The sequence below is a fragment of the Sus scrofa genome, chromosome X (genome assembly GCF_054392235.1).
Source record: "Sus scrofa isolate SSC_HxYL_T2T_F1_AM1 chromosome X, Sscrofa_HxYL_maternal_Yorkshire_Landrace_v2.0, whole genome shotgun sequence".
Lineage (NCBI taxonomy): Eukaryota > Metazoa > Chordata > Mammalia > Artiodactyla > Suidae > Sus > Sus scrofa.
Window position 1 is genome coordinate 123,654,342 of NC_139401.1, and position 19,523 is coordinate 123,673,864.

Here is a 19,523-nt window from a genome sequence, read left to right on the forward strand (position 1 = left end):
AGGGGGAACCACATTTGGCAGCGAAGTGCTGAGGAAGCGATTTCCCTCTCTGATCCCTAGAGCTGTGGGTCTCAGTTGTGTTGACACAAGTCCTGAACGATGTGAAGCACATGTTGTTACTAATACTAGTTCGAAGACCAAAGTTGGCTGAGTATGTACTTTTTAACGTTAAAAAATTGTGTGCCATTTAGCGCTGTTTATCATATTCACCAAGTTGTACAAGCAACACCACTATCTAATTTGAGACTCTTTCCTCACCTCAGAAGGAAAGCCCTTAGGTCAGACCCCAAGCTCCCCTTCCCCCAGCTCATGGCAACTATTAAACTCCTTTCTGTCTGTACCAATTTGCCTGCTCTGGACATTTCATATAAATGGACTCAAACAAACCTTATTTCACTTAGCATAACGTTTGCAAGGGTCACTCATGTTGTAGACGTGTCAGCACTTAACTCCTTTTAGAGCTGAATAATATCCAATTGTGTGGATACATCCCATTTTGTTCATCCATTCATCAGTTGATGGACATCTGGGTTGTCTCCACTTTTTAGCTACTGTGACTAACGCTGCCGTGAATATTCATGTGCAAGATTTTTGTGAGCCTCTCTATATAAAATCCATAAAGCACAAGGTCCTACTGTATAGCACGGGGAACTATATTCAGTATCTTGTAATAACCTACGATGGAAAAGAATATGAAGAAATACATGAATCACTCTGCTCTACTCCTGAAACTTTAAAAATCAACTATACTTAAAGTTTAAAAAAGATTTGGTGAGCATGTAAGTTTTCATTTCTCTCCAGTACATACCTAAGAATGGAATTGCTGTGTCATATGGTAACTTTATGTTCAGGTTTCTGAGGAATGGCCAGACCTTTTTCCAAAGTAGCTGAAACATTTTACTTTCCAACCATCACTATTTGAAGATTCTGGTTTCATCACATTCTCACCAATATGTGTTATTATCTTTTTAAAAAATTTAGTCATTTTACTGGGTATGTTTATTGCAATTTCATTTGGTTGTGATTTGAATTTTCCAAATGCCCAACAATGCTGAGCATCATTTCATATACTTATTGGCCATTTTTATGTAGTGGTCAGAGAAATGACTATTCAAATCATATAACCATTTTTAACTGGGTTATTGTCTTTTTATTGTCAAGATGTAAGAGTTATTTATGTATTCTGGTTAATTTCCAAGGTTCTCAAAACATTGACTTAGAAGTTTTGCCAGTGTTTTCATGGCTTTTATGGAGGAAAATATTTTCATAAGCCCTGACTATCCCATTGCCAAAGGTTTTCCCTATTTATAGACTTTTTTAAAAAAAGATTTTTATTTTTTCCACTATAGCTGGTTTACAGTGTTACCTAACTATATCCTTTTAATAATCAATCACTGGAAGATAATTTGGAAACTATATATCTTCCAGAGGATTCATGGCTAGAATATATAACAAACTCATACAGCTCTATGGTAAATTTTTTTTGTCTTTTGTCTTTTTAGGGCCACACTCGCAGCATATGGAGGTTTCCAGGTTAGAGGTCGAATCAGAGCTATAGCTGCTGGCCTACACCACAGCTCACTGCAATGCCAGATCCTTAAGCCACTGAGCGAGGCCAGGGATCGAACCTGCAACCTCATGGTTCCTAGTTGGATTCATTTTCACTGTACCACGACAGGAACTCCTCTATGGAAAATTTAAAAAAATCCAATAGAGGAGTTCCCATCGTGGTGCAGTGGTTAATGAATCCGACTAGGAACCATGAGGTTGCGGGTTCGATCCCTGGCCTTGCTCAGTGGCTTAAGGATCCAGCGTTGCTGTGAGCTGTGGTGTAGGTCGCAGATGTGGCTCGGATCCCGTGTTGCTGTGGCTCTGGCATAGGCTGGTGGCTACAGCTCCGATTCGACCCCTAGCCTGGGAACCTCCGTATGCCACAGGAGCAGCCCTAGAAAAGGCAAAAAGGCCAAAAAAAAAAAAAAACCAATAGAAAATAGACAAAAGTCATGAACAGACATTTCATAAAATAGGATATAGCAATGGAAAATTAAAACATGAAAAAAGTTCAATATCATTAGCTACTAGGAAAATGCAATTAAAATCACAATAATATATGGCATGCATCTATCACAATGGCTAAAATAAATAGAATATTGACAATGCCAAATGCTGGTGAAGACGCAGATAGTTTGGATCACTATATATTGATGGTCGAAACTATAATAATATAGCCATGAGGAAAGCAGTTTGTCAGTTTCTTACAAAACTAAACATGTAATTATGACATGACCCAGCAATTACACTCTTGTGCATTTATCCCAGAAAAAAGAAAACTAATGTCCACACAAAATCTTGCATGGGAAAGTTCGTGGCACTTTATTTGTAATAGCCCCAAACTGAAAGCCACACAAGTGTAGTTCAACAGGTTGTTGATTAAACCAACTGTGGCTCATCATCCCTAAGAAGGAATACGATGCAACAATAAAAACGGAATGCATATCAATACATGCAACAACGTGGATGGGTCTCAAGGGAATTTGACTGACTGGGAAAAGCCAGTCTCAAAGTGTTACATTATGTATGATGGCATTTATACAACATTCTTGAAATAACAAAATTATAGACATGGAGAACAGATCAGTGGTTGCCAACTTTTATGGTTCGGGAGGATGAGAGAAGTGGATGTGATATAAAGGAATAAGACCTGTGATCATTGTGATGAGATTAGAAAGACCCTCGCACACACGCATGCATTGTAGAACTAATGAAATCCGAATAAAGTCTGTAGATTGTGCCAATGTCAATTTTCTTTTCTGATATTTTATGATGGTTCCCAATGGGGGAAGTAGATAAAGCCCACACCAACTCCTCTGTGCTCTTTGCATCTTCCATGAGTCTGTAATTATTGCGAGATAAAGTATAAAGAGATCAGTCAGAGAAGACGTGTGCTCAGCCCTCCGGCTGTAACGTTACACTCAACTACATTTTGATAGCTTTTCCTCAAGTGGAGAGAAGGGGTGGAAAGGAGTCAGAGCTACTAACCAGGAAATTGAAAGGAACCATTCGAGTGACCATCACAGCAGAAAGAAAGGTTCAGAAACTCTCTCTTCGGGTACCAGAGAGTGAAAAATAAGGATAATGTAATAATTGAGGAGACTTGTGAGGGTTTGCTTATTTGTGTTCGTTGTTAAAATTTTTCCCTGTAAATGTTTAAGAGTGGATTTCAAAATGATAGTCTCCCAACCGCACTAAGAGTAGTTTTAGATCTGGGGCATTTTCCCGCTATGCTTCTATTTTATTCTGCAGGAACAATTCTGATTCTGAGAAAATGTAGAATCTTTGATGTGGTTCCACACTAGCAATGTCAGGGAAGAAGGGACAGATGAGTCTTCCTTAATAAAACCCTGTAGTCGGAGGGATTGAACTGACGCTAGTTCCATAATTGGTGGCAGAAATGCTTCTATTTGCTATGATGTTGCTAACGTATCTGACTGTGGGCCTGGAACACCTTGTGAATATATACCACACTCCCATCAGTAGGATAATTTATTCGTAGCCATCCCATATTCCACATTAGGGTATCTTCTTTTCCAGAACAAGAATCATATTTATTTTGTCTCCATATTCTGAGTGCCTACATAAGACCTGGACTTTAGTAAGAACCTAATATATTTTTGATCAATGAATGACTGAGTGGGGCAGATGAGATCATCGCAGTGGGAAAATGTTTCTTTTGGGGTCCAAAGTCTTGATAGTAAATGTGGCATATTTCATTCTCTTTACCATTTCTTTCTTTCTCTTTCCTTTCTTTCTTTCTTTCTTTCTTTCTTTCTTTCTTTCTTTCTTTCTTTCTTTCTTTCTTTCTTTCTTTCTTTCTTCCTTTCTTCCTTCCTTCCTTCCTTCCTTCCTTCCTTCCTTCCTTCCTTCTTCCTTCTTTTTAGGGCCGCACCCGCAGCATATGGAAGTTCCCATGCTCAGGGTCAGATCAGAGCTGCAGCTTCCAGCCTACACCACAGCCACAGCAATGCAGGGTCTGAGCCACTCTGCCACCTACACCACAGCTCACGGAAACGCTGGATCATTAGCCCACTGAGCAAGGCCGGGGTTCAAACCCATGTCCGGATGGATACTAGTTGGGCTTGTTAGCATAGAGCCACAATGGGAACTCCCCATATTTACCATTTCAGTGAGAAGTTTTATTTTCAGGGTTTGAGGTCCAGACATGGTCCAGTGATAGAAAAGCTCTAGATCCAGGGCCAACTTAATGTACAAACAGACTGGGAATTGCCCAGGTGCTATGTTTTGAGGGAAGGACTTCGTGCAAATACATCCCACCAAACACCCAGAAGGCCCTTACTTTTTTTTTTTTTTTTTTTTTTTGTCTTTTTGCTATTTCTTGGGCCACTCCCATGGTGTATGGAGGTTCCCAGGCTAGGGGTCTAATCGGAGCTATAGCCACTGGCCCATGCCAGAGCCACAGCAACGTGGGATCCGAGCCGCATCTGCAACCTACACCACAGCTCACGGCAACGCCGGATCGTCAACCCACTGAACAAGGGCAGGGACCGAACCCGCAACCTCATGGTTCCTAGTCGGATTCGTTAACCACTGAGCCACGACAGGAACTCCAGAAGGCCCTTACTTTAGTCCATTCTGGCTGCACAATACCACAGACTGGGTGGCTTACCAACAACAGGAATTTATTGTTGCTGCAAATGCAAGATCAGCGCAGATGTCTGGCTGTGCCCTGCCACAGAGGAAGGCGTGGTGGGTCTCTGTGGGATCCCCTTTACAGAACACGAATCTCCTTCAACCGGAGTCCTCCAACGTGACCTAAAGCCCTCCCAAAGGCCCCACCTCCCAAGACCATTACACTGAGAATTAAGATTTCAACGTACAAATTCGGAGAGGGACACAAACATTCAGACCATAGCAGCCCTCACTATAATCCTAGGCTGGGGGTAACCAGTGTATCCTTAATGGTTGATTCTAAACCCCTCATTTTCCAGGTGAAGAAAACCTGAGAGAGGAGAAGTGACTCATCCTAGGTCATCCAGCAGGTAGCGAGGTGCCTGGAACTAGAGTGCCTATTCCACTCAAATTACAATCACAGTAAGATTCTTTCTATAATGATATGAATTTCTTTATGAAACGATGTGATGGAATGATCTGGAGCCTCAACCGAGGGATGCACTGGGAGATTAGTCATGTATAAAATATGAAAAGGAAACTTGGTGGTATTCACCAAAACACATTTTGAAAATAACTTCCTTGCTGTAATTAGAGGAAGAGAACACAAGCCTAGGAGTAGAACCAAGAGAAACTTCCTGTTTAGCATCCACGGTCTGGTCACAGAGGAGGACCTGAAGTTCTGATGATACATGATCAATACTGGGCAGCCAGTGATAGAATAATGAAGGGTACCAAGGCGGCTCTGGGAGCTTTATGAACCAACAGATGCAAGAATACTTTGAAAAGATGGGACTTACTGGTTAAGCAATCTAAGTTTGGGCCAAAATGATTTTTGCAAGGTGAGAAAATTTAATGTAGTGTGTGGTTACCAAATGATAGGAATGGTTTTTTCCCTCTGGACCTGAGAAAAAAACATTTTATAGCTTACACCTTGTGATATCTGCAAAGGCCGCATTTTGCATAGTTGGAAAAACAGCACATTTATGGATAAAGCTACTAGGAGAGGAGGTGAGAGAGCTGGAGGAGACCACATGTGGAAGAGCCTCCAGGGCCAAATCCAGAGTAATAGGCCCGAAGGATTTTTAGGCAGATTATCTAGCTGGTATATGGATGGGGGTCAGTGGGAGACAGTAGCATTTAATCCAGGTGGAATGTTCTAGAGAAGGTGGTAAAAAGAATGGTTAAAAAAAAATAGAAAAGAAAGAGCAAATAAATATTTGGCAACCCTCAACGACTGGCTATGGGAGATGAAGAGGCCATTCAAAGAGTTTGTTTTTCTGAGCTTGAAGCTGGTAAGAATGATCTTACTCCTGGTTTGGGTCAGCTTGGGGAAAAGCCTAGTGAGCTCAATTCTTTATCGATGTGGATAAATAGCTAAACCTTAGGGGAATGTATACCTTGGGCTTGGGGCATGAATTAGACTTACCTGGAGATTAAGATTTGGAGATTCGCTAGTTAGCGATGATTAGAGAAATCATGGGATTAGGTGAGCACTTTGAAGGGATGGAAAAGTAGAAGGGCAGAAGATTAAAGAGCAAACCCTGGAGTTTCCGATTAAAGAGCAAACCCTGGAGCTCCCCTTGTGGCGCAACAGAAATGAACCTGACTACTATCCATGAGGATGCAGGTTCGATCTCTGACCTCACTTAGTGGGTCAGGGATCCAATGTTGCCAGGAGCTGTGGTGTAGGTGACAGATGCAACTCGGATCCCGAGTTGCTGTGGCTGTGGTGTAGGCAGGCACCTGCAGCTCGGATTCAACCCCTAGCCTGGGAACCTCCATATGCCCCAGGTGTGGCCCTCAAAAGCAAAAAAAAATAAAAAAATAAAAAATAAATAAAATAAAATAAAAAGCAAGCCCTTAGGGACATCATCCAGCCATCAAAAGGACCTAGAATTTTCAAAAGTTATCTGGGAAAGGAGACCAAATTGGAAGGAATTATTACCAAACTTCAAGACCTACTGCAGAGTTACAATAATTTAGACAGTGTAGTACTGGCATAAGAATCAATAAATATACCAGTAGGACAGAATAGAGAGTCTAGAAATAGACACACATACATGGCTATTTGATTTCTGTCAGAGACACCAAAGCAACCTAATATGGAAAGAAAGAAAAGTTTTTTCAACCAGTGGGGCTGGATATCCACATTTAAAAATCAACCTCAGCTAGGACCTTATTCACAAAAATTAACTGGAGCTGGATCATAGATATAAACATAAAAGCTAAGGATGGGACAATGAAGATCAATACTAATAAGAGAAAATAATATATAAATTAGATGTTATCAACATTAAAATTTCTGGAAAAAAATTAAAATTTCTGCTCACTAAAAGCCACCATTACAAAAATCGATGCAAAGGCCATAAACTGGAAAAGAATATTCACAAATCATATATCTGACAAAGAACTGGTATCTGAGTTATATAAAGAATTCCTACAAATCAATAATAAAAAGACAATGAGATATAAGTGGGCAAATCAGGAGAGCAGACACATCACAAAGGGCGATGCGTGAGTGACCAATCAGCACATGAAAATGTTCTTGACATCACCAATCACCAGGGAAATGCAGGTGGAAGTCAAATGTGATGCCACTACCCAAATACCAAAATGGCTAAAATTAAAAAGACTGGATATGCTAAATGTTGGCAAGGATTTGGAGCAACTGGAACTTTTATACACTGCTGGTAGGAGTGTCTAAAACAGTGCTACTTTGGAAAAAGTTCTGACAGGCTCATAAATGAAGTATACTCTGTAGGACATAGGAAACCCATTCCTTGGAATTTACCTAAGAACAATGAGAGTGTATTTCCACAAAATCTGCCTAAAACTGTTTATAGCAGCTATCTTCCAAACAGCCCAAATTTGGAAACAGCCCAGGTGTTGTCTACCAGAAAATGGATAACCAGACTGTGGGTGTAGTCATATTGCAGTAAAAAGGGACGAAGTAGTGATAACACATGACAACATGGATGGACTTCAAAATATTTTCCTGAGGGAAAGAAGCCTCACACAAAGAGCTCATATGTATGATAATATCTGTAATAGGTTCTGAAACAGAGACAAGTCATCTTAGGTGAAAAAATTCTGACCACTTGTTGCCTGTAGATGGTGGTGGGTATTGTCTGGAAAGCGGGCGTAGGGAGATTTGCTGTGGTGATGGAAATACTCTATATTACAGGGGTTTGGGTTCCATGGTATCTGCATTTGTCAGACCAGATCAATTGGTAGACCTAAGAGGTTTGTACAAATATTGTGTGCCTGGGGGGGTGCATGCACGTGCGTGCGTCTGTGTGCATGCACGAGTGTGTACATACCCGTACATGGCATGAGTAAGTGAGTGAGTGCCTGTGGCAGCAGGGGGCAGGGTATGGGGGGGGCCAAGATGTTATTTTAAATAATTTTGGAAACCTGAAAGTTCCAAATAAGTTTTATTCCAAGGCAAAATCATTAGAATGTACATTTTCGATGGGAAGAATTTGCTTGAAGAAAGTTTCCCTTTCATTACCTTGCTGCTGCTTTTCTTTTTCTATAGGACTGTACTGGTCAAACATCTCATATTACTTGACAAATTCTTTTTAGAGCAGGCAAAGAACAGAGTGTTCAGCCGACAAGAAGGAGAAATTAGTAAGACCCATCCACTCCAGTCTAATAAGCAAGGCTGTGAATCATACTTTGCTCATAGGCCATTATCTTGGATTTTGTCTACTGAAGAGAGTAATATACTCATTGGGTTTCTACCAAACATATAGAGCAACTAGGCTTCAAAGAAATTCCAACAGTCCAGACTTAGGTGGTTCAGTCTCTTTCTGGCAATGATACATAATGAAATGCCTCCTATCATCCAGCTACGCCAGGCTAATTAATGTTTCCTGGACACTCATTGCCATTTCATGGCTCTGTGCTTGGCTTATATTGTTTTTTTATCCTAGAGTCATTGAAACTACCTTTCTAGCAGTTGGATTTCTGCTCATCTTTTAAGACTCAAAGATTAACTCCTCTTTGTCTTTTTTGTCTTTTGTCTTTTTTTTTGTCTTTTTTTTTTTTGTTGTTGTTGTTGTTGCTATTTAACTCCTCTTTGAAACAGTTTTCCTAATCAATTTGCATCTTCCGTTGTGTTCTCCCGGCACTTTGATTGAACATATTACAGGGTTTATCCTAATCTGAATAAATTTGACGGTTGCATGCCTGTCTACTCTTCTAGACTGAGAGTTTCTAGAAAGTGTGTATTTGGTTTCTAGTACAGTTTAGTCATTCTACCTGACGCAAGTGACTCCAAGGGGATTTGATCTCCTTACTGAAACCTCCCAGAGCGGAGGCCATCGGACTCTTCCGTGTCCCGCCCACAACGCATGCGTGCACGCATGTGTGCACACGTGCACACATACGCACACACGCAGCAGCGTTTTGTGTGGATTTGGCACCCGGTACATTAGTGGATATCATGATGAAGTCCTTTGAAATGTCCTTAAGACTCAGGAAACTCGTGTTGTTCAAGCTGTTTTATTCAGCTGTTTTATATTAAAGGGAAAGCTGCAGAACAGCCAACTTTTGAGAACTAATGCATCCTGGTTTCACAGTTTTTAAAGAGGAAAAGAACACTTGGGTTTGTGATCATCCCGTTTGTACAAGGGTATTAGTGATGGCCAGGTTTACATCCATGAAGAATGTGTAAAACTGAATAGTTACTTCCAGTGGGAGTTCCGCTTTGTTAATTCCACTAAGGAAGGAAAATGGCCCCTTGCTAAAAGCCCAGAAGAGCGCTTTTCCTGCAGCATTGACTCAGTTTCAATCCATTTGCCCTTGTGTGATTGCTTTTCTCCAGGCCTCAGGTCCAGGACACACACACACTTATTAGGGAATAAACAGCCGCTGAGCCACCAAGCTGAGCAATTGACTCAAAGGAGCCGAGCTTTTACTCAATCATTGCTCTTGGACATCTCTCTTACTCTAATTGTTAGCTTTACAGAATTGAAAACAAATTATTTTAAGAGTGCACACAATTATTTAGAGTACAGAATGTGCAGACGTGCTAACATGTGGGAATAAACCTGGGAGTCCTGTTTTATTTTTCCTTTTAAGTCTTTATTCTTCCCAGCATTTTTTGTTGTTGTTGAAGAATAGTTGGTAATATTACATATAACATTACGGTAGTTTCAGGTGTACGACCTAGTGATTAGATATTTCTACACATTCTAAAATGATCATCATGATGTCCCCTTACTATCTGTCCCCCCCCAATTATTAAAGTATTATTGGCTATATTCTTTACACTGCACATTGCATTCCCTTGACATTTATTTTATAACTGGAAGTTTGTACTTCTTAATGCCCTTCATCTATTTTGTCCTGCCCCCCACCCCCCCCGACCCCCGCCTCTGGCAATCACCTGTTTGCTCTCTATACCCAGGATCTGTTTCTGTTTTGTTTCTTTGTTGGTTTTGTTTTCCAGTTCCATAGCAAAGTGAAATCGTGTGATGTTTATCTTTCACTTAGCATAATGCCCCATAGACCTGCTCATGTCGTCACAAAAGGCAAGATTTCGTTCTTCTTCGTGGCTGAGTAATATCCCATTGTGTTGACCACATCTTCTTTATCCCTTCCTATATCAATGGGCACTTAGGTTGTTTCTGTATCTTGGCTATTTAAATAATGCTGCAATAAACATAGACGCGCCTACACCTTTTAAAATGAGTGGTTTTGTTTTCTTTGCGTAAATACGCAGAAGTAGAATTGCTGGATCATATGGTAATTCTATTTTTGGTCATATGTAATTCTCCACAGTGTTTTCTATAGTGGCTGCACCAGTTTACATCCTCACCAGCAGAAGATGAGGGTTCCCTTTTCTCCACAGCCTCGCCAACACTCAGTACGTCTTGTCTTTTTTATAACAGCCATTCTGACAGATGTGGTTTGGATTTGCATTTCCCTGATGACTAGCGATGTTGAGCATCTTTTCATGTACCTGTTGACCATCTGTATGTCTCGAGCCCTGGTTTTTTAAACTTGGCTGTCCCAGTCTCCCGCCTGAATGGACAGATGTCATCCTCCCAGAGGAAAAGGGCATCTCTGAGAACTTAAGGGGCACATCTGCGTGTGTGTGCATCTGTGAAGGGACTGATGAGAGACCAGCAGAGAGGCAGAGTGTGCAAAACAAAAATTAAGCATAAAGGAGAGAGAGACTGGATCGATAGTTGCTTAATTAGCTGAGAACCCTAATACTGATAACCATCTTTGCTGGGTGTTCTAGAAAGACTTCCTGCATAATGACAGAAGTGCAGCTGTTACACACCTGGTCAAGAATGCCCACATGGTTCCATCCATGTTGCTGCAAATGGCATAGATTTACAAGGAGATCCTGCTGAGTAGCATTGAGAACTATGTCTAGATACTCATATTGCAACAGAACAAAGGGTGGGGAAAAAATGTATACATGTAAGGGTAACTTGATCCCCTTGCTGTACAGTGGGAAACAATAAATAATAAAAAAAAAGAAAAAAGAAAAACCCTAAAAAAAAAAAAAAAAAGAATGCCCACATAGAAATGGAGACCTTCCCCGAATGATGCCATGTACTTTTCCGTATTTTTTTTATTGGAGTAAATGCGATGAAGAAAATAGCAGACATTTGTAATCATGTGATATTAGCAAAAGGGCAGACCCATTTGGCATGGATTACCGTTCTCTGTGCAACAAATTCAAACTAACCTCTACAAAGCAGCACAACGTTTAGAGTAAGAACAGCCAGGATGTGATAGTCCATGAAAGAATAGCACCAAAATGCTATTTCTGTCTGGATTTTTCTCCTTTTTTTTTTTTTTCACATTTATAGCTAAAAAGCAGTCCAGAATTTGAGACACATCCTGTTGCGTGTACTATAGCTCATCGCATCCCAGTCATCAGAGGAAAAGGGCAAAGCCAAGGTGACAGAGTGAGCTAGCATGGCGGCCAGGTGTCTTTATTCTAGGAAGCTAAATGTATCAAGCCAAACCACGGGCCCACATCTTGGCATAGAGAGAGATGTAAAGTATGAAAAGTTGTCACTGTCAATAAGGTTAAAACAAGTGGGGTACAAGTGGCCTACCCTAGCCACAGTCGCCACTTGGTTGTGTGATTGGAAATGATCATCCATTATGCCCCTGCCATAGCCCTGCACCGATTTTGGTACTGAAGCGGGGGTGCTGCCATAGTCGAGACCTGAAATGTGGAAATGACTTTGAACAGAGGTCGGAAGAAGTTTGAGAAGCATGATTAAAAAAAAAAAAAAAAAAAAAAAAGCCTAGATTGCAGTTCCTGTTGTGGCTCATCAGGTTAAGAACCCAACATAGTGTCCATGAGGATGCAGGTTCGATCCCAGCCTTGATCGCGCATAGCCACAAGGGGCAGCATAGGTCACAGATGCAGCCCGGATCTGGCCTGGCTGTGGCTGTGGCATAGACCGGCAGCTGCAGCTCTGATTCGACCCCTAGCCCAGGAGCTGCCATATGCCACAGGTGTGGCCATAAACATTTTTTTTAAAAAGGGGAAAAACCTAGATTGCCTTGAAAAGACTGTTGATAGAAACACAGGTGTGTCAGTGAGGGCACTTTTCAGTTTAACCCATGAATGACAGACCTCAGTTAAATGAGGCATCTAAGGCACATCCGGATGACATTTATTCGAAATGGTTATCAGCCCTGATTCCTCAGATTGGTTGGCTACAGCCAGCTGGTGCAGGTGGGCACATGATCCCGTTGGATATTCATTTTCTCTCACATGCTTGCTTGGACAGTGGGTGCCTGGAAAATTCGGAGACAGGTAGCTGGCGCCTTTGACAAGTTCTTGAGTGAACTTGACTGGCGTAGGACTGGGGCGATGCGCTGGTGAGGGAGGTGAGGACACGAGCGCTATAGCTCACTCCCCGCTTGATCCTTTAAGGATTTAAGGATGCCGTGGCAATGAGGACGTGTTCTCTCCAGGTACAAAAGCACAGCTCCTGGAGGGGAATGCTGGCATTTATTTTTCTTTTAAATAATTTCAAGGAGCTTGAAGAAAGGGGTGATGGTTGGGTTTTTTCTTCCCCCTGGGCTCAATACAGTGTGAAGAATGGATACACACGGGTGAGAGGGTGACAACCTGAGACTGCCTGTATGCCCCAGAGCACTGGTCTCAGCCTGCAGTGGGCACACAATTCAGCAGGTTCCCAAGCCTGGCCTCAGACCCCGAAGGCAGACTAAACACCACAGTCCAGCACCCTCAAAAGCCTGCGGACCCCCACTCTCCTTCCTGCAGGGTTAATATGTGCTCTGTGAAACGATGGCTTCAGGGACAAATAAATTTGCTCACTGCAGGCTTCCTCCACACCGAACTTTCTAGAATTCATGTGCTAATGCACATTTTGAATCCTGAAAGGAGAGCGTGTACCAGTGGTTCTCCAAGGACCAGCAGCCTCAGCATCACCTGGGAGCTTAAACATCCAAAGCCTTGAGCCCACTTCGGATGTCGTCAGAAACGCTGGACCCCCAGCGGTCTGAGTCTTACAAGCCCTCCAGGTGTCTCTGATGCGTACAAAGGTCCAAGAGCCAATAGAATTTGCCGGGTTTTTCCTAAGTTATTATTGTCTTAATCATGTGGCAGGGCTGACATTTTCAGCCATGCGAAATGTGTGTGTGTGTATATATATATAATGAAATGTTTGAAAGTATCACTGTTTGCAGGGAGGGTTTTTTTTGGAAGACAGTTTAATCATTGATTTATTTCAATACCACCTTGTGTTAAAAACAACTTGAGGCAGTTCATAAAGAAGGCTGGAGCTAAAGGATTATTCCTGGGTATTTTTGCCCCTTATTTATGCTAGGCTCCCCCTGGCTACCAGTGTACCGGCTTGTTTATTACCAGCAGACCTACACTATCCCTGAAGAATAAAAAAGCAAAAGCTGCAAGGAAACTAGTCAATAATGAAAACTTAAGGTCCTTGGAGCAAGAGCAAGGCAATGCACCACTTTTTTCTACAGACTGAAAATTAGTAAGACTGAACAGGGGCAGGGGTTGAGGGGCCTACCTATGCTCTATGGTATCCAGGCTCCTGGCAGGTGGGGTTTAGAGCCCTGGCAGGTTGGGGGTTTAGAGCCCTGGCAGGTTGAGGGCTTAGGATGGGATCCCTGGGCTGGGCTGGTCTGGGAGCTCCTGTGAAACTGGCCCAGACAGCTTAGGAATGCACAGCCTCCCCTCTGTGCAGAAGCCTGATGCTTGGGGCCCTGGTACCTTTATGTGATGGATGCCCTGGAAAGTGCCAGTTGGTAATGTTTCACCTGTTCCTACACAGACTATTCCAGAAGCATCCTGGCCAGGCAATGGCAGCTTTGGGGAGCTGGTGAAAAGTCATCAACATTAAAAATATTTATGTTTTGGAGTTTCCTGGTGGCCTAGTGGTTAAAGATTCGGTGTTGTCGCTGCTGTAGCTTGGCTCACCGTTGAGGCATGGGTTCGATCCTTGGCTCAGGAACTTCCGCATGCCATGGGCGCGGCCAAAGAAAAGTTAATGTTTTCCTTTAGTTCTCAGAGGTGGAAAGGACTCTAGATACTTAGTCCCATGCTTTCCCTCTACCGAGAGAAATGAGCAACAGAGAGGAGGAGATGACGGTGTGAATGGCAGGGAAGGTTCTAGAACATAGGTCTCTTCTGTGCAATTCATCACTGACTGGGAATGAGAATTCTTCTGTTCCACTTTGAAGTTCAAGCGCAGCAACTAGTATAATAACTACACTTTCAAGAGTGTTCACGTTCATATGAACCTCAGGACTGTAGATTATCTGAGGGCAGTGACCCAATGTTCGTAAATCATTGTCAAATTCCAGTTCCTATGACAGTTCACGGCACATCATGTACACTCAAGAAATGCACGTTGAAGGAGTTTTCTTTGAATGAATATAAAGAGTTTATTCGGTGCGTATCTGGGTATACAACAACAAATATTAAACAACTTTTTTTTTTAACTTTTTTGTGCACAGGACAGAAAACTGCCTGTACATGCTATGTCCACTTGTGGAACACAGATTTTAACAATTATTAATGCACAAAATCTTACATATCATGCAACTCTATGCCAAGATTCCAACTTTCTTCCATGCAACAGATATGAAGATCTAAATGGAAACCTAGCTAAGTCTTAAACACTTTTCCAGAAGCAGGTATAAGCATATGTTGTTTAGGGGTAACCAGTCCTAACATTTCCTTGTACACAATATTCACGTGCCAAACACAATGACAGGACAACTCATACATATACAGATGAGACATTTCATATTTTAACAACACAAAAGACAACATCACAGTTCCACAGTTCCTGTCTTTACACAAGAAGCCACAACAATAGTTTAACATGATAACACAAATGGAATTAAGAGAAAGCTACACTTGAGGATAATCTTTTTTTTTAAGTCATCTTTACTGACTAGGGGGTGACAACACGACACCATTTCTACGCACAAAGTACAGCACAAGAACTTGACCAGAATCCTACGAATCTAAAAGAAAAAAAATTGGTAAAATCACAAGAACACTGTTACCTTGAGCCTGAGATGCCAATTCAGCTTCAACCCTGAATTTGGTTGAGTTGGATTAAGTGACACAGAGTCAATAGAACCATTGAATTTCAGAAATCATATAGTTGCGCTCTATCAAAGGAAAGAATACGTATGAATCAAGCATAGATGGAAAACATGAAGCCAAGAAACCAACACAGGTCACATCATTTTGTTTGCCCCTACAAAACATTTAAGCAGTTAATTTTTTTTTCTGTTTGTTTGTTTGTCTGGTTTTGAAGAACAATGGTGGTCTTTTACATTTTCTTGGTGGGAGCGCGAATTTGTATCAGCATTACTGCTGTGAAAGGTTTTGGGTTCGTCTTCCCCAAAGCATAGGTGAGATCGTGAGAAAATTGGGCAGTCCTTCTCCCAGATTTAGTTCACTGATAACGCTTGGCACTGTTTTTTGGCACAAGCTCCATGTCAATTGTGGGGCTTTAGTATATGCAGGAGAAGAAGGTTTAACGGCAGATTAGAAGGGTGGACTCTGCCTGTTTGTTTGGTAAACGTCATTGACCAATTTGAACTTTTGAGTGAAGGACTGCTAGCATTCAACAGCACCTGGAGGTTAGGTTCTGTTACAGAGCCCTTGCTTTGCCCTCACTGGCTACGTTGATTCGTTGTGGCTCATGGATTTGCCTCCGTTCAGCACGCCGGAGACGCTTCTGCTCTTGGTTGGGGTCCCGCTTCCAGATCGGGAGAACTCGGTGAGATCATGAAGCGAAGGCTCCTTGTACATGGCCACTGCGAAGCACAGAGAGATGCTGTGAGAGGCCTTGGAATGGGGACCCCTCGCCACCCCGGACCTTCTCTGGCGTCCATGCTTGGGGCCCAACATGAGAACAGCTGCTTCCAGGGACTCAGGAAGCGCACGGATCGGACCAGATTAAGCAAAATCCAGTCTCGGTACAGGAGTGTGTGGAGGATTCTCCTGCCAAATTTCCATCACTTATGGTTCGGGAGAGGAGAGGAGGAATGAAAAGTGCATTTAATAAAGCTCTCCGAAGTTGAACCATGATCTACAGCCCGCCATGCCAGCCAAGCATTACGATTTAAAACATCTTAAAACTCTGATTTCTCCTGACTTGCCAATGAAACGCTCCTAGGTATTGGTGCAATTCTTAGTGCAACAAAGAGCAACTAGGACTGCTGTGCTGCAAATAACGGTCCTGGCTTCTACCTAAGGAGAACTTAGAACGTGCCAGATACTGTTTTAAGAGCTTCCAGTGCTTTATCTCATTTACTCCACATATGACGCAGGTACCTTCATCCTTATGTCACAGGTAAGGAAACCGAGGTCAATAATGTGCCCAGGACCATCTGGTTGGGAAAGGGGGAAGCTGGGCTTTGAACCCAAGTGATGGGGCTCCAGGGAGTGTGCCATTCCACAGGGCTGTGCTGATCGGACTGGGAGGCTGGCCCTACGCTAAACCCCAATCCTAACCCCAGGCCGCGGACCTCTCAGAGGCCTTGCTCTGCTCGGCCTGTATTTTCCACCCCTTCTCCACCACGTCCCCCTACTTCTAACACCCCCAGTTCCTGCAGGCCAGCCCTATCCCCCTTCCCTTTTTCATTTTGCTACCAACTTGCTGATAATGACCGAAAAACGAAACCACAAATGCAAATTGTTGGGACAATACCGTGGGGCCCTTAGAGAGGGCCCAAGGAGCTTTCTGATAAGTGCTAAGTGTGGACACATTTTAGCATCTGTGTTTCTGCCCAGGGACCATTTTTGGCATAATTTGGGGTTCTTGGCTGTCCTGAGTTAGCAATTAAGCTCTTTCCCCATAAATGAGGTGTTACCATATGTAGAGGCACCATGGAAAAATTAAAATCAGGAGATGACATGCTCTTGTTAATGATTTCCTAAGTGTAAAATGTTACTGCATTTTTTGTGTAAATGCCTTAATATGGAGGAATTACGTGCCACTCTCGAAAGCATGATAAAGGATGGGTTTCAACACGGATACTCATTTAATCCTCAGCTGCTATCGGATCAAGTTTACCTTTCAGTGGTTTGGGCAGAAAGTGGGCTGCAGGCTTGTTCTTCTTCACATGGTTTCCTTTCATGATCTCTCCTTCTTTGTTCAGACCCAGATACCACCCTCGGCCAGACTGCTGCTGACGGTATATCATAGATGAATATGTCACGTAATAATTTTCAAAGACCGATTCTTTGAATTTGCACTCAGGTGTGAAATGTTCCTATAAGAAATGTAATTAAACAAAAGCTCAATATTTACAGCTGTGAATTTCACGGACAACCGTTTGGTACTGCCCTTCCGGAGTCGAGGACATATTCGCTAAAGCTGGTTATGATCGGTATTCGATTCCAATAGTATAAACCATTATAATTGGAAAGCAAGACTATATACAACATTTCACGTGACGCTTTCGAAAAAAAACCCCTAAGTGCAAGTGCTACTACTGATCAATGATTAGTTCTCTTTGTAGAAAGGTAATGGAAAAATTAGAATCGGCCACGTAAGTGTAATCTATTGGACAAAAACAGGAGCCAAAATCAAAAAGACAAGCATAAAACTGTCACATGGAGCTTTGTTCCCTTCAGGATTAAATATGAGAAAATAAACACTCGATCCTTGGACTTAATTTTCGTGGATTATCCAGTTACTATATACTATAATTTTCAATCACCCCAGGCTGAAATCTGTATTACAATGCCAGCTGCCTAGATTTCTAAAGAGATGCTACAAAGACAGACTATCTTTTACTATTAGATACATCCAATTGATTTTTTTTCCCCGACCACCGGACCTTGACCTGAAAAAGAAAAAAAAAAAAATTCCCTCATCACCCCATCTTTGCCTTATGGTAATATTTACACGCAGATCAATATGGAAGCAAGGAATTTACAGTAATCCTACAAGCAGACATGAGACAGCAGCCCAGGGGACTTTGAACCCTGGAATGTGATTTCCTGCCACGTCCTTGGCCATGTTTCCTTGGACTTACCCATACAAAGGAAGGGTTCCTGACCCAACAGACTTGCTGAAAACAAACAAAACCAGAAAACCTTCTTTCAGGTTTTGCAGTATGCGTATACATGCAATAAACAGCTCTTTAAAATAACCATTTGTAAGCAAAGTGAAACGAATGGCAGATTTTCACCTCTCAGTAAGCCACAGAGTCGCAGAGGGTCCTCTGGGAGGAGCACATAATGAGCAAAATGCTAACCGAGCTACATGTGACAGTGGCACCAAGGAAGCCAGTAGATGCTCGCTGTTTTGCCGAGATGGTACCAGGAAGAAGTTTTGAGAACACCCGAGAGAAACCCCACCTTGCCATAACAATACCGCACGCTTTCCAGACACCAGGCTTTTCTGAACCTCGCCCCCACGGTCCTCCCTTCTTTCGTGTGCATTTATTTAGGGAACCTTCCAAGCAAAGCGCACTGTCTGGACCACAGGACCTCCCAGAGCGCCACTTCAGAGGGACAGAAACCTCAAAATGAGGCAGCTTTTTTTCCCCCCCGAAAGTTAAACAATGGAGCGCTTTCCGGGCACCCCCAAAATCCATTTCACTCAGTAATCTCACTGATTCTCCCATCTGGCTTGCAGAGTGCACGGATCAGAGGCATCTTTGGGGGGCATGCCGGCCTAGGGGCACACTTGATAGATCCTCAGACGCGTCACACAAATTCAATTCACTCAAGAGGAAGTGTACTTCTAAGGCAACGACCGCATGGTGGGAACCAAAGTGTTCTATTTCTGGGCTGTGAACACTCTTCTTTGTAGGATTCTCGACATGGGGAAAGCCAAGGTATGCCTACAAAGAAATCTGACTAAAATAGTCGCTGCATGTCCTCCAGGAATGAGGACAGTGGCACAGACTGTTGGTTTCGCCTTGCCTATAGTAAAAGGACCACCCGATGTGGCACTGACAATACTCCGCAATTCAGTCACTGTCTTGCCTTCAGCCTCACCCTCGGCCATAGACTTGCGTCCCCTTTGTGCCTTCACAGACGCCCCTTCTGGTCCTTTTCCACCTCTCTACCGACTGGCTTTCCTCCCACTCCTCAAGGTCTAGCTCAACGATGACTGCCCCAGAATGACAAATGATCTCTCCCAGCCGGAACTGATGATACTGGAGCTCGTGCTCCCAGCACCTCTACCTACATCCCACTGTGGCCCTGGGACTCGGCCCTGCGCACGCTTGGCTCCAGCTGGCCAGGAACCTGTCTTGTTTCTGAACACACCTTCCAGCCACAAGGGACTGGTCGCGTCGCCAAGCGCCTGGCAGACCCCTGG

General features: G+C 42.8%; 1 protein-coding gene and 1 long non-coding RNA gene across 9 annotated transcripts in view; one reads left to right on the plus strand and one right to left on the minus strand.

The window, feature by feature from the left end:
* The window catches only part of LOC102158351 (uncharacterized), a 758,918-nt gene that overhangs the window by 727,758 nt on the left and 11,637 nt on the right, over positions 1-19,523 (plus strand). Inside the window, exon 10 of the long non-coding RNA XR_014835884.1 lies at positions 5,007-5,109. This is a non-coding gene — a long non-coding RNA (uncharacterized LOC102158351). The remainder of the gene's footprint in view (positions 1-5,006; positions 5,110-19,523) is intronic.
* The window catches only part of FGF13 (fibroblast growth factor 13), a 495,908-nt gene continuing 490,967 nt past the window's right edge, over positions 14,583-19,523 (minus strand). For all 8 annotated transcript variants that reach the window (XM_085008913.1, XM_021080531.2, XM_021080530.2 and 5 more), the window contains 2 exons: positions 17,262-17,460; positions 14,583-15,999 (listed from right to left, as the gene is read on the minus strand). In XM_085008913.1, the coding sequence (XP_084865039.1) occupies positions 15,863-15,999; positions 17,262-17,460 (336 nt within the window). In that variant the 3' untranslated portion in view covers positions 14,583-15,862. The remainder of the gene's footprint in view (positions 16,000-17,261; positions 17,461-19,523) is intronic.